General features: G+C 51.0%; 1 protein-coding gene across 5 annotated transcripts in view; it reads left to right on the top strand.

Annotated features, from left to right (window-relative positions):
- TTLL5 (tubulin tyrosine ligase like 5) overlaps window positions 1-13,818 on the top strand; it is a 769,178-nt gene that overhangs the window by 344,357 nt on the left and 411,003 nt on the right. For all 5 annotated transcript variants that reach the window (XM_069638032.1, XM_069638034.1, XM_069638033.1 and 2 more), the window contains one exon: window positions 12,330-12,433. In XM_069638032.1, the coding sequence (XP_069494133.1) occupies window positions 12,330-12,433 (104 nt within the window). The remainder of the gene's footprint in view (window positions 1-12,329; window positions 12,434-13,818) is intronic.

The following is a 13,818-nucleotide window of genomic DNA, read 5'->3' as shown; positions in this document are numbered from 1 at the left end:
GCCGGAAAAGTTTCCGAAGCAGCACAGCTGTGGTTATTACATGTCATAGATATGGAATACGTCGTCGGACCATCCCATCGAAAGAACGTTACCAGGTAAGAAAGTAACTTGTTCTTCTCCAGCATGGGGTCTGGCATGGATTCACATGCTCATGAATATTCCCCGTCGTCAGGCTGGGAATCCTCAGTAAAGAAAAAATCAATATCAGTTTCGTTTCTGATCTGTCTTTCTTAGTAGTAACCAATCACTGGTCTCTGGGCCGTACTGCCCCCAGCCAATGACTGCCCTCTCCCTAAGCCCCGCCCCTGGCAGTCATCCTCAGATTTTTACTGCACGTTGAAGTGTTGGGAGTCCTCGTGCTATAGCTCTCTAGCTTTTACTGCGTTTTTGCGCTTTTTCAAAGAAATTTTCTCATTTTTCGGTTACATTGAGCCTCACGCTCCACCGTTCTACTTCCGATCAACGGGGACCCGTTTTGGAATTTTCTACGCCCCTCAAGGGTGAAGTTTTCATCAAGTTACGCTTCTTGGAGGATTCCAGAAGAACTGAGGCCTACCATGGACATGGCCCAGGACAAGGGAAACTCGATGCCCGGATCCAAGCTGTTCAGGAACTGCCCTGGATGCGGGTTACAGAATGTTTTCAAGGAAGACGAGCATTCGAGATGTCTCTACTGCCTTCATGAGGACAAGACGCATGTGGAGAAGGACTGTGCATTCTGCAAGAACCTATCGGAACGGACCATGAGGGGATCGTCGTTCCCGCCTCGCCAGCTGGCTGGAGAAGGGCCCAGCAGGTGAGAAGAAGAAAAGGTCTGAGCGGTCTTCTAAGTCCTGTGAGGGCGCCCCGGCGACGGGGGCCCAACAGAAGGCTAAGCACCGCGAGTCCGCGGGCACCGGGAGCGCCGAACAGTTGGGCTCTTCGGCTGCCAGGCAGGGCGCGCCTTCCCCGGCACCATCAACCACGAGCCAACGCTCTGGTTCGGGGAAGAGGAAATCCGAGAACCCGGGTAAGCTTCTGGAAAAGCCCCGGTCGATCTCGAAGGATTCGGCCGAGGGGGAGCGAGGCGGTGACCTTCCCCCCAAGGTGAAGGCCTCAAGCGCGCCAAAGTTGGTGAAGGCCTTGATTCACCCGGCTAAGGCCTCTATCGAGGGAGTCGTGGCGGCCCTGGCGAAGCCTGGGGAGGCTACACCAGTGGAGGCGATCTCGGGGCCCAGAGTTTCCCTGCCACCGCAGAGGGAATCCTCTTTCCAGCCCATCAACAAGACCCCCGTGAAGACCCCGGTGGAAAAAGAGGGGGGGGCGGTGGCCATTACGTACACAGATTCAGCCTCTGAGGAGGAGCTGGTGGAAACCGTGAAGAACCTCAACGAGAGGTTCGAGAAGGTACGATCCCACGGGAGGGATTCCGAAGAGGTGGTCGAAGAAAGCGACGGTGGCGCCAACGAGGCCCCAGTGGAGGAGCGGCCATCCCTCCCGTCGCAGCCATTGCCCGAGCCTCAGAACAACTGGGTGGCCATTTTGATGGCAATCCAAACCTTATGCACGGAGATAAGGACGAGATTACCACGAACCCCAGCGGACGATCCAGAACCGGGCCCGTCGGGAAGCCTTCCGAACAAGCTGAGAGTTCATCCCCCCCCGCCCTTCATGCCCTCACGACCCGTGGAGCCCTCATCCCCCTCGCCGGACCCCAGGGATGACACAGCGATGGATACGACGACGGGGACGAATGACGACGGTGGTGACGACGGGACGGACCTTCCATCACCACTCCCTCAGGCTTCCCCGCCAAACGAAATTGGCTCCTTTCACGCCATGATCGCCAGGGCATCCAAGCTCTTCCAGCTCTGCCCCGAGGAACAGGAGGAAGGTTTCCTCTATCAACGGCGAGAGGCCAAGAGAAAGACGGTCCTTGGGGTACCGTTACTCGACGATATCTGGGATGAGGGACGTGCGATCCTGAAGAACCCGTCCACGACGCCTGCCAAGAGGGACAGGTATGAGAAGAAGTACCGGGTCCCCGACGCCGCCCCTTGGTGCCTCAGGGCTCAACCTATGCCGGATTCGGTCGTCTCAGCGGCGGCCAAGAAGAAGGCGGCGGGGGCGACAGCCTCAACCTCTACTTCCCCACCTGACGGCGAGGGTAAGAAATTGGACGCCATGGGGCGACGGGTCATCTTGTTGCGGCGACGACAATTAAGAGGGCCAACGCCTTAGTGAGTGTGGCCCGTTACGACAGGGAGCTATGGTACAAGATGGCTCCCCTACTGGACTTCCTACCAGATGACAAGAGGGCGGAGGCCCTGGAGATTCTGCAGGAAGGTGAGGTGGCGTCGGACCACGCCATAACGGTTGCAACGGACATTGCCGACACCGGGTTTCGCCAGTTAGGCAACGGTGTTTGCCTTCAACGACGAGGCTGGCTCAAGGCGACAGACTTCCGTCAGGACGTGCAGACCAGGGTTTTGGATATGCCGTTCGACGGCAACAACCGGTTTGGGAAAACGGTGGATGAGTCTCTGCAGGCCATCAAGGCCGACACAGAGACGGCCCGAGCCGTGGGAGTCCTTCAGCAACGACGGCCCTTTTGGAGCGCCGGAGGCAGACCAGGGGCCTCCAAGGGATCAGGCGGTGGCTCCTTTACGTACCGACAGGTGGCCCGCTCCTTGTCCCAGGACGCTTACAGAGGTCGCGCCAAGCAAGGAGGATCTTGGCGTCGTCGCCAAGGAAGCCAAGGCGGCAAGGCCGCCTCCAAGCAAGATTGAACCAGCCGTGGCGTCGGGCCCGCACCGAAGCACCCCGGTGGGAGGCAGGCTGGCGAAATACGTCAGCGTGTGGGAGTCCATCTCCGCCGACCATTGGGTGCTGGATGCCCTGGCCCACGGGCACACCCTCGAATTCCAAAAGAAGTGTCCCTGCATTCCTCCCGTGGCCAGGAAGGAAAATCACGTCCCTCAACTTCTGTTGGAGGTAAAGGCGATGCTCAAGAAAGGTGCCATCGAGCTCATCCCCAAGAGGCTCCGGGGCTCCGGAGTATACTCAAGATACTTCCTCGTCAGAAAGAAGACAGGCGCTTGGCGCCCCATCCTGGACCTAGGTCGGTTGAACAAATACATCAAGGCACAGAAGTTCAGGATGGTCACCCTCCAGCACGTGCTGGGACAGCTGGAGGATGGTGACTTCCTATCATCGTTGGATTTGGAGGATGCTTACTTACCCATCCTAAAAGGACACCGAAAGTTCCTCAGATTCGTAGTCCAAGGACGCCACTACCAATTCAGAGCTCTGCCATTCGGATTGAAGTCGGGACCCAGGGTGTTCACCAAGTGCCTAGCACCAGTGGCGGCGCGGCTGCGCCTGCAGGGGATCCACATCTACCCCTACCTGGACGACTGGCTCATCCGCACAAGGACAAGAGAACTCGCCGGCGAGCACACGGCATAGACCATCCGCTTACTCACAGAGCTGGGATTCTGCATCAACTACCCAAAATCCCATTTGGTTCCGTCGCAGGTGGCACTGTTTCTGGGAGCAAAGCGTGATACAGTGGAGCGATTGGCATCTCCGTCGGAGGGAAGGACGAAGGCCATCTTAGGCAAGGTGCAGCACCTGCTAGCCACAGACGTAGCCATGGTGAGATCCATCAAGTCCCTCCTCGGAATGAAGTCCTCATGCATCTACCTAGTGCGCCTGTGCAGACTACGGATGCGTCCTCTACAGGAGTTCCTCGACGCCCGCTGGATGCAAGCGGCGGGCAGCTTTGAAGACAAGATCCCGCTCAACAAGGTTTTCCGTCGGGCGATCCAGTGGTGGGGCACCCGTGCGCACCTCATGGCGCGCACAGACTCAGACCCCGGCACATCAGGAGACGGTGACGACGGACGCCTCCCTGGAGGGATGGGGTGCGCACACCGGAGATCTCCACACAAGAGGCATTTGGCTCCCGAAGGAGAGGTCTCTCCACATCAACATCTTGGAGCTCCGGGCCATGTTCTGGGCGCTCAAGTCGTTCCTCCCGTCCCTCAAGGGCAAGGTCGTGAGGATCTTCACCGACAGCACCACCACGATGTTCTACATCCGGAAGCAGGGTGGCACCAGATCCCCAGCCCTATCTAAGGAGGCCCAGGATCTGTGGCACTGGGCCGTCGCCCAGGGGATGTTTCCATCTGGCAGGAATAAAAAACACCATTGCCGACTCACTCAGCAGGGAGCTGTGCTCGTGCCACGAGTGTGAACTACGCCAGGATCAAGTGGATCGGCTCTTCCAGCGATGGGGCAAACTCTAGATCGACCTGTTCGCGACGGCGACAAACTCCATGTGCCAGAGGTTCGCCAGCAGGTTTCCCCAGCCGAGGAGCATGGGCGATGCTTTCTCGTTCCCCTGGGACGGCCTGTTCCTGTATGCGTTCCCTCCATTGCCATTGCTGCTGCGACTCATCAACCAACTCAAGAGGTCACGGTGCAGGATGATACTCGTCGCACCAGCGTGGCCGAGACATCTGGTTCCTGGACCTCTCCGAGTCCCCACCAGTCAAGCTGTCGACGGACGCAGATCTTCACTCCAGAGAGGGAGGTGCCATTCTTCATCACGACCCGGTGTCGCTGAACTTGCAGGCCTGGCTCCTGCAGCACTAGAGTTTGGAGGGTACGATATCCCGGCTGACTGCAGAGAGGTTCTTTCAAAGGCCAGGGCATCCTCAACTCTCAAGTGCTACGGACATAAGTGGAAGAGGCTCTCTGGTGCCACGCACAGAAGATCAACCCTCTACGGATTACGGCACTTCAAGTGCTACCATACCTACTGTCGCTGGCCAAAGCGGGACTAGCTCACTTTTCCATCAAGATACATCTGGCAGCGATCTCCCGATACACCAGAACTACAGGACGGCCGTCCTTGTGGTCTCATCGACTGGTGAAGGAGTTTATGAAAGGACTGTTCGGATCGTTCCCGCCGGTGAAGGCTCCAGCCCTGGCGTGGGAGCTCAACCTGGTGCTGACAAGGCTCATGTGCCCGCCATTCGAGCCTTTGCATTCGGCTCCGTTGAAGTTCCTGTCGTGGAAGACAGCGTTACTTGTGGTCATCACCTCTGCATGTTGCGTGGGAGAGATTCAGGCCCTTTCCTGCAAGCCTCCATACTTGACTTTCCACGAGACAATGGTGGTGCTGAGGACGCACCCCTCCTTCATGCAAAAGGTGCAGTCGGACTTCCATCTCAACGAGCCCTTGGTGTTACCAGTCTTTTTCCCGTCGCCTTCGTCGACGGCCGAGAGGACTTTGCACTCGCTGGATGTAGCTAGAGCGCTGAAGTTCTACGTGGACCGAACGTAGAGTTTTCGGAAGACATCACCGCTGTTTGTGAACTTTGGACCTGTGAACCAAGGGAAGGCTCTCTCGTAGGCTTCCATTTCCAGATGGCTCTCCGCCTGCATCATGCACTCTCATCGGTTGACCGTCCGAGAGCCCATTCGACCAGAGCGATCGCTGCTACCACGGCCTTCTTTTCTGGTGTGCCCCTGCTGGACATCTGCAGGGCTGCTACGTGGAGGTGGAGGCACACCTTCACGAGATTCTACTGCGTCGACCGGGATTCCAGGGAGGAGTCCAGAGTCGGCCAGGCAGTGCTGCGCAATCTGTTCGCTTAAGGTGAGCCTGGTGAGGAGGTAAGAGATGCTTAATGTTGAGTTTTATGTAATGCTTAATGTTGAGCCTTGCCACCTCCCGTGGTTGTGCATGTGTGTACTGCTATGCATTCTTATATTCATGAGCAGGTGAATCCATGCCAGACCTCATGCTGGAGAAGGAACAAGTTACTTTCCTGTAACTGTTGTTCTTCAGCATGGGTCTGGCATGGATTCACATGCAAACCCTCCCTCCTTCCCCAATCTGCGGCTCTTCACTTGGTGATACTGCCACTTTATGTGCTACCAAGTCTGAGGATGGCTGCCAGGGGCGGGCTTAGGGAGAGGGCAGTCATTGGCTGGGGGCAGTATGACCCAGAGACCAGTGGTTGGTTACTACTAAGAAAGACAGATCAGAAACAAAACTGATACTAATTTTTTCTTTACCGAGGATTCCCAGCCTGACGACGGGGAATATTCATGAGCATGTGAATCCATGTCAGACCCATGCTGGAGAACAACAGTTATAGGTAAGTAACTTGTTCCTAATGTAATTCTGAGTCGAAAGGTTAGTAGATTTAGTTTTGCGCCGACCGCCAGACCGCGCGCCTCATTAAAAGGGTTAGCATTAATCTAAATCGCACACAACAAAAACACGCGCACTGTAAAAATCACGAGCACCCTTCGGAAACGAAACGCGAGCCTCAATGTTGCTACAAACTCCTTCACTCTCATTTACTTCAACAGTATTAACTGTAACAAACTTTAACTTGAGCGTATTCTAGAACTACACGCTTAATGCTAATTAAATGGAACAGTTCTACAGATAACTGGTTTAGTTTTCAGTTTTGTAAATAATCACTAGCACTTATCTTGCTTCATCTGTTTACGACTTCCTTTGCTCATCAGCACACATATTTTATTTACTTCAACTCCTTCAGATTCTTTGAGTCTCTCCACTGCAATATAATCTCTAGACTTAAACTATTTAACTCAAAACTCTGCTGTAGAATTCCATACTACCTCACTGCCAGTCTCCTCCAATCACTACTGCTGCTGAGAGACTCCATCTTTCCTTGGGGAAACAAAGGCCTCCTGAAGACTTCATTAAGGGAAAGTTTCATTGGTTTCAAGCCATAACCCATACAGCTACAACCACCACACCTGTACCTCCTCCTGCTAGAGTGTTTCAGACATGCACGTGTGTATGTACTCCTAAAAGGATGACCTTTACAGTGAATGCCCTTATGTGAAAACCTTATTGTGTACCCTGGAACCCTGCCAGCCAGTGGTTTAGTTGCCTCGCCAGAGTTAGTTTAGCAAACAAGACCCTACTGAGCATGCTGACTCATCATACAGAAATCTTATGGGAAATATTATTGAATTTTTAGGGTGGAGTAGGCCCACTCCATCTTTTGAGCAAGATGACATGACGGACAGTCCAGGGTCCTCAGAAAGACCCAATTTAGCCCTTTCACATGGCATTACAGAAAAAGGATCTCCGCAAATTGGGAGACACCAGAAACTGTGGCTGCAGTAAATAAGAACTTTGCAAGGAAGTACAGACCATCCAGCAGTGACCCGGAGTAGCTCACTAAGCATCACACATCAGAAAGCTTAGTGGTTCAGGCTGCTACATCTACAAAGCAGTTGGCTTACCCATCCATCCATCCTGACAGGGATAATAAGATAGTGGATGCCTGGGCGAAGACAGTTTTCACTGCAGGTAGTATGGCATTGAAGTGGATAAATGGGACTTGCACATTATCTAGGTTTACGTTTACCCTGTGGGACTGTTGCTATGGCGGCTGACCACATTCCAGACAAAGAGAAAAGAGACGGCTTCCTGGCAGTCATCAAGGATGGTAAGGAGGCAATGGGTGAATGTCTCCAGTCAGGTTTGGATACTGCAGACAGCATCAGCAGATCCTTGGTGGCTAGCACAGTGTTACGCAGATTTGCATGGTTGCGGAAGTCTGGGTTTGCACCAAATGTACAAGCTACATTACTCAACATGTCCTTTGACGGCTTGAGGCTGTTTGGCAGCAAGGCCTCTGAGAGTTTGGAAAAGCTACAGACCTCAAAGGCGGCAGCTAAATCCCTTAGCGCCGCCATTAGGCAGCCTCAACAACCCTATTCGAGCTCAACTTCCTGCAGCGGTAAGTCCTTTCGATTCTACTCCTCATTTGGAAGAGGAAGAGGACAAGCCAGTCAAAGAGGTCAGAGAAGATTCCCTCGTGATATTATATGATATGATAGGTTATTTATAGCGCGGTTTCTAAGCGTGGACCCGGGGATCAAACCTGTGCTGCTCCGTGTCGTCTTGCTTCCAAGGCAAGCATGTTGCCCCTAAGCTATCCTCCCGAGTGGTGGACGAGGGAGAGGTGCTAAGTCAGCCAAAGCATCAGCAGCCTTACAGTCAGCCGCTGCTAAACCACTCTGAGGCCTTGACCCACAAGACCCCAGTGGGAGGCAGACTTACTCAGCATCTGAACGAATGGTGGGGCATTACTTCAGATGCTTGGGCACTGGAAACTGTGGCCCAAGGTTACTGCCTTCCTTTTAAAAAAAGACCTCAGGATCATCCAACGGGGAACAACTCTTTCAAAATTCCAGATCCGCTCTTTGAGCATGAAATTATGACCCTGCTAGAGAAAGGTGCAATAGAACATGTACCTGTAAACCTCCACATACGGTATTCCATAAAGACAAGATCATTCTCAAGGTAAAGCCTTTTTTTTTACCTAAGGTAGTCTGACTTCCATTTATCACAAACAATTACATTACCAACTTTCTATCCACCTCCTCATCCAGGAAAGGAGGAGGAGAGGTTGCACAGACTGGACCAAAAAAGGGCTCTCCGTTTTTATATATCCAGAATGGCTACATTTCGCCAAGATGGCCAATTATTCATTGGCTATACTGGTCCCAAATTGGGTCTTTTGGTTACTAAACAATCCCTATCCAGATGGATCATCCTGGCTATTGGCGAATGGTACATGTTAGCGGGCAAAGACCCGCCGGAAGGCCTAAGGACACATTCTACAAGGGGCATGACAACCTCTGCTGCTCTTCAAAGAGGTGTCCCAATCAATGATATTTGTTCAGCGGCCACTTGGTCGTCTATTCATACCTTCGTAAGACATTACTGCCTGGATTCATCTTCCAGTCAGGTAGGACAATTTCCAAAAGCAGTCCTTTATTCAGTCTGTGATTAGATCTAAATTTAATTGGTACTCCCACCTCCAAATTATTACTGCTTTGGGAGTCTATCATAAGATGAGGAATATGTGGGAGGACACAATCCATTCGAAGAACAAGTTACTTACCTCTTGTAACAGTCTTTCCATTGGATGTTCCTCTCGAATATTCCTCATCACCCCTCCCAGCCTACCCCGCCGTACAATGTAAGTGTTATTACACTTAACTCTTTCTGAGAGCCTACGGTCTAGGGTACGCCTGGTAATTCCTCTTCAGGAGGGGGGAAAACCAGAACTGAAGCCAACGGGTGCTGTGTGCGCTACTTATACTGATGATGATGTTGACCGTCGAACGCAGGCCCTCGAGGGACATCGACTCGACGACACAGCACACAGCGGCCTCTGTCGAAAAAAAATTCCAAAGCAGCTGAAGCTGGAGAGATAATTATCAGATGATGACGAATACTTGGGAGGAACATCAAAAGAATGTTACCAGGGGTAAGTAACTTGTTCTTCTCAATCTGCATTCCTCTACTTTCGGCCCTCTGCAACTAATCCAGAACAGGACTGCAACACTTGTCCTTAGCCTCAAGCCCAGGGACCGTATCTCACCAGCCCTGAAATCCCTCCACAGCATCCCGTTGGCTGCAAGTATCATGTTCAAGACCATCTGCATTGTCCACAATGCCTTCTGGGGCCAGGTTCCTCACTATATCCAACTCGCTAAATATCATCGCTCAGCTATCTCGAACTCTCTGAAGGCCAGACACTTCTCCAAGGATAAAGTGGGGGGTAGATCTCTCTCTCCTTTGCAGGTTCCTCCTTCTGGAACTGCCTCCCTGCCCCTCTCAGACTTGAGCCGGTTCATCTGAAGTTCCGGAAGTTGCTCAATACCTTCCTTTGCTCCTCTGCTTTCTCTCTCTCGCTTCCTTGCTAACCTACCTATCTGCTGCCCTGACTGCTTGCATGGAATCCGCAGTACCTCACAGGGTACCAGGCTCAACCATGACTAGTCATCCTTGCACTGCCTCCTGGCCTACCGCGCACCTTGTTAGGGAGAATTCTCAAAAATGTGCTAATTCCCTCACTGTAGAGACCCCCAGCAACTTTGCTGGATTTTGAGGATTTGTTTTTTATCTGGAAAGAGTGTGAGCCTTTTCCCACTCTCATGTATTTTGATGTATGTTTTACTCTTGTGTTCTTTGATTATGGAGATTTTAAGATAACTCCGTAGGCATCTTTTCATGTGTGTTACACAGCACTCTCAGTGCAGTGACACAGGGATGTCTTTTTAGACTTTCCAAAGGTTTAAATACCTTCTCTGGGATAACCTACTGTTTCCCAGAGAATGTAAGGGTAAATTTACTTTACTAGTCTTTTTTAATTTCTAGACCCAGCACACACCATCTTCCTTTAGTGTGCTGGAGGGGTTACCTAGTATCCCCTGTGTCTAAAATACTCATGTAGCAGTCAGATACTACCCTTTTCTATCGAAATGGCTGGTGGCAGTGGTTTTACAACAAACTACCATGTTTTTCCCGACAGCGAACACTGGTAGCTAAAAATCGCAGGAGCCATATTTTTCAAGATGGTTCCTTAAGCCACTTTGTTTAAACAGGTCCTCATCTTCTTTTTTGGCCATTTCTTTTTGGAAAGGTCCTTCTGGTGTTTGTCTCTGTGTGCCAAACTAGGTTTGGTCCCTTTGTTTCTATGCCTTTGGCGGGCTTCAGGACGGAAGACCGCCTCTGGCCCCTGAGTTTCTGGGGTGGGCAGGAAGTGAGGGAGGTGCCTGAAACTTCCTGTGCGTAGTCTCCTAGGAAACCCAAATGCACTCTGGCGTGATTGGCTAGCTGACTGACCGGCAAGGACAGCCACCCTGCTGGGTGAGTGGCAGCTAGGCTGGAATGAATGGGAGAAAACTGTTTAAAAGGCGAGTCTCTTGGACTGGAAAGCAGAGTCGACCACTGGAACGAAAGAACCGAAGATGAGCTGGAAGAGGACGGCTGCTGCAACTCCTGGACCGTTGGTTTGCCCAGTGAAGCCCTGCTTCAGGTCCGAATTGCCAAACTCGCCTCGACAGAGAAGCCCCTTCAAGGATGACTTCTTCCTTTGAGTTGGTGGGACCAATCAACTCGTAAGCCACCTCGATACCATTCTCGGAGCTGATTAGGATTAACCAGGGGGAAGGACACCAGCTTGTGTGCCTGATGAACAGCTACTCGAACTGAAGTGACTCCATTTTGTCAGCGTTTTTTGACGATCCCGTGCAGTGCAGGAATCCCCCGACATCCTCCCTCTTGTCCCCACTACTGAGGCTCAGGAACATTTAGATCTGCAGGAACTGCCAGGAACCAACGTCTTCCGCTGCATCTTTTGCTCCATACTAAGCTACTGTGCCAACCCGATTGAGAAGAAAATGCTTCTCTCGCGGTGAAAGTTCGTGGAACTTTTCCCAACTTGCGGGCCTAATCGGCTTGTCACCCAACATATGATTCCTTTTCGTACAAACCACTTCTGCAAACTTTGGCAAAGACTATACCATTTACTTCAAGAACTGCTCTTTCACATCCAAGACACTAGTCCATTGACCTTGGCCTTTTGGACTGAATCGAGTCCTCTAGTGAACTATAACTATTTGCACTGCCTAAGAAAGTATTTGTGATCTATTCTGCTAATTTGTGCCTTTTTACTCCCATTGAAAGTAACAGAAATGCCATTTTGCTCCTATTTCAGCGGAGCCTAATTTGTTCAGAACCTTATTGGTTTGCTATTGAAGTGTGTTTGTGTATAATATTAAGTTGCCTCCTTCTAGTGAATGTTTTCTAAATGATTGTGTAATAAATTAATAAGTGTTTTACCAAGAAACCTTGAGAGTAAGTGTCTACTTGAACCACTGTGATTGTAAGACCACTGTGTAACCTCTTGTACTGCTCACATTCCCTCTGGAGATAAGCCAGGCTGCTCACCTCGCTACCACTATACTGTGTAGTACAGACTTATACCAAAGGTTGGTGTTGCTTACACCTGTAGTCCTAATTGTATGTGGTGGTCCCAGAGGGTACTGCATGCAATTCCGCCCTCACACCTAGGGGCTGTAACGGTTACTCCTACAGCCCTCCTGTCTCCATGCACTTACCCAGAGCCGCGCTGCCCCTACCGCACTTCCCCTACCCACTCCCTGCACTCGCCCCCCCTCCCTTCCCCTTGCCCTTCTCGTTGTCGCACTTGAACGATCCAAATGACACAAGTACTAGTCAGATTGTTTGATCCGAATTACACAAGGCCTAGTCGGATCATTTGTCTTGTCTTCCCTCTGTCTCCCCTCCTTTGTCTTGTGGCACCTAGAAACACTTGTGCACAGGCGCATTATAAATATATCATATATCAAGGCACGCTAGATATTTTAGATGGGAGAAGAAGGAACAGAAGGTTTGGCTTCTTTTGAGCTGCTCTTAGCGGTTTTTCTTTTTTGAGTAGTGCATTGATTCTCTTACACATTATCCACAGGAAACAGATCATATGGTTCAGAAGAAAGCACTGCATCCACCACCTGAGTGTGCGGAGGACGAGGTGAATCATCAGCAATTCCAGTCATTCGTCAAGTTTGCCAGGTAAGGGCAAGAGAGCAGTCCGTATTGCATCCCTCCCAACATTATCCCCAGCTGTAAAAATCCAGATCAATTACATCGTCTTCTGAGCTCTTATACAACACCAGGCTTCACAGGGTGTCTGCCTCTACCATTGAGCATAACATGGCTGCGACTCTCAATTGGTACTACTCTGGGCTAGGCCTGCGCTTCATAAGCATGAGCGATTAGGCTATGCAACAAGGCACTTTCTTAGCGAGTCAAACTGCTGTGACCATAAGCATATAACCTCCTTCACTGTCTCATATCCACAGTTATCTTGATGCCCTGATCAGGAGTCTGCTCCAAACTCCTCTTCCTCTACTGTGAACTACAGACTGGATCAGCCATCCACGCAAATCTCGGTCTCTATTGTGAGCACTTGACCTCGCCTGCAGTCTTGCCAATACCCCACTTCCACTATTGTGAGTGGCTGACACATATGCACTGGTCCATTGAACCCTTAAACAATGTGTACTGCACCTCCTCGATTTCTTCTCTGAACACTTTCTTGGGGCATCAGTCTGAGCTGATTCCCCTTTGTGAGACTGTGCCTTGAAAAGGGAGTATGTGCCAAACCTGCCCCCGTGTCCCCACTGCCAGCCTGACTTCTTCAACCCTTTGTGTGTCGTCCTCCTTTCATGCCTACTTTTCTCCTGTAAGGCAATAACCTGAAAAACTGTTTGTGCTACTCATCTTCCTCAACTGTGAACCGCTGACCAGGTGAGTCTTTACCAGTCCTCTTCCCTCTTCTGTACACCCCACGATCAGTAGTCTACGCACCATATTCTTCCTTGGTTGAGAACCCTTTTCTGGTCACTCACTCTGTGCTGAACCTCCTTGTTCCCCAGTATTGGCTCTGTCGTAGATTCACATGCTTGGAATGTTGCCGGTTCCGGGCTTGGAATCCTCGCTTTAAATTGAATGGAGCAGTTAGAAGAAAGGCTGCACCTAGTTCTACAGTTATCTCTCTGATTTTGAGCCATTAGCCCTGCAGCCATAGAGAGGGGGTACTGTCCTCGGGCCACCCTCTGGTTATTTATTGAACATTGTGTGTGGGAAGTCCTCAGGATACTTTCATACTTCAGTCGACATTTGTGAATCTATTTGGACTACTACAGAAACCTGAATTAGCATTTTTCAAAAACATCATACAAGACTTTACTTTTAGGGGGTTTTGTGTTGTTTTCTCCCAAAGGTGTCCAGTTTTCATTAGTGACCCATATAAAGCCTTCTCTTTACTGAGAATTCTGATGCACAAAAGCCCAGAAAAAGCGGTTTACCTCTTGCCAGACATGTAATCCAACAAACATGTAAATGGAAGCATTTGTGGAGTGTATTTAATACCTCCACCCTGAACATGCAGTGGG

This window comes from Ambystoma mexicanum, chromosome 14 (assembly GCF_040938575.1).
Source record: "Ambystoma mexicanum isolate Mex_15411 chromosome 14, UKY_AmexF1_1, whole genome shotgun sequence".
Lineage (NCBI taxonomy): Eukaryota > Metazoa > Chordata > Amphibia > Caudata > Ambystomatidae > Ambystoma > Ambystoma mexicanum.
Note: the sequence above shows the minus strand (reverse complement) of the source record. Positions and strands in the feature narration are given on the sequence as shown.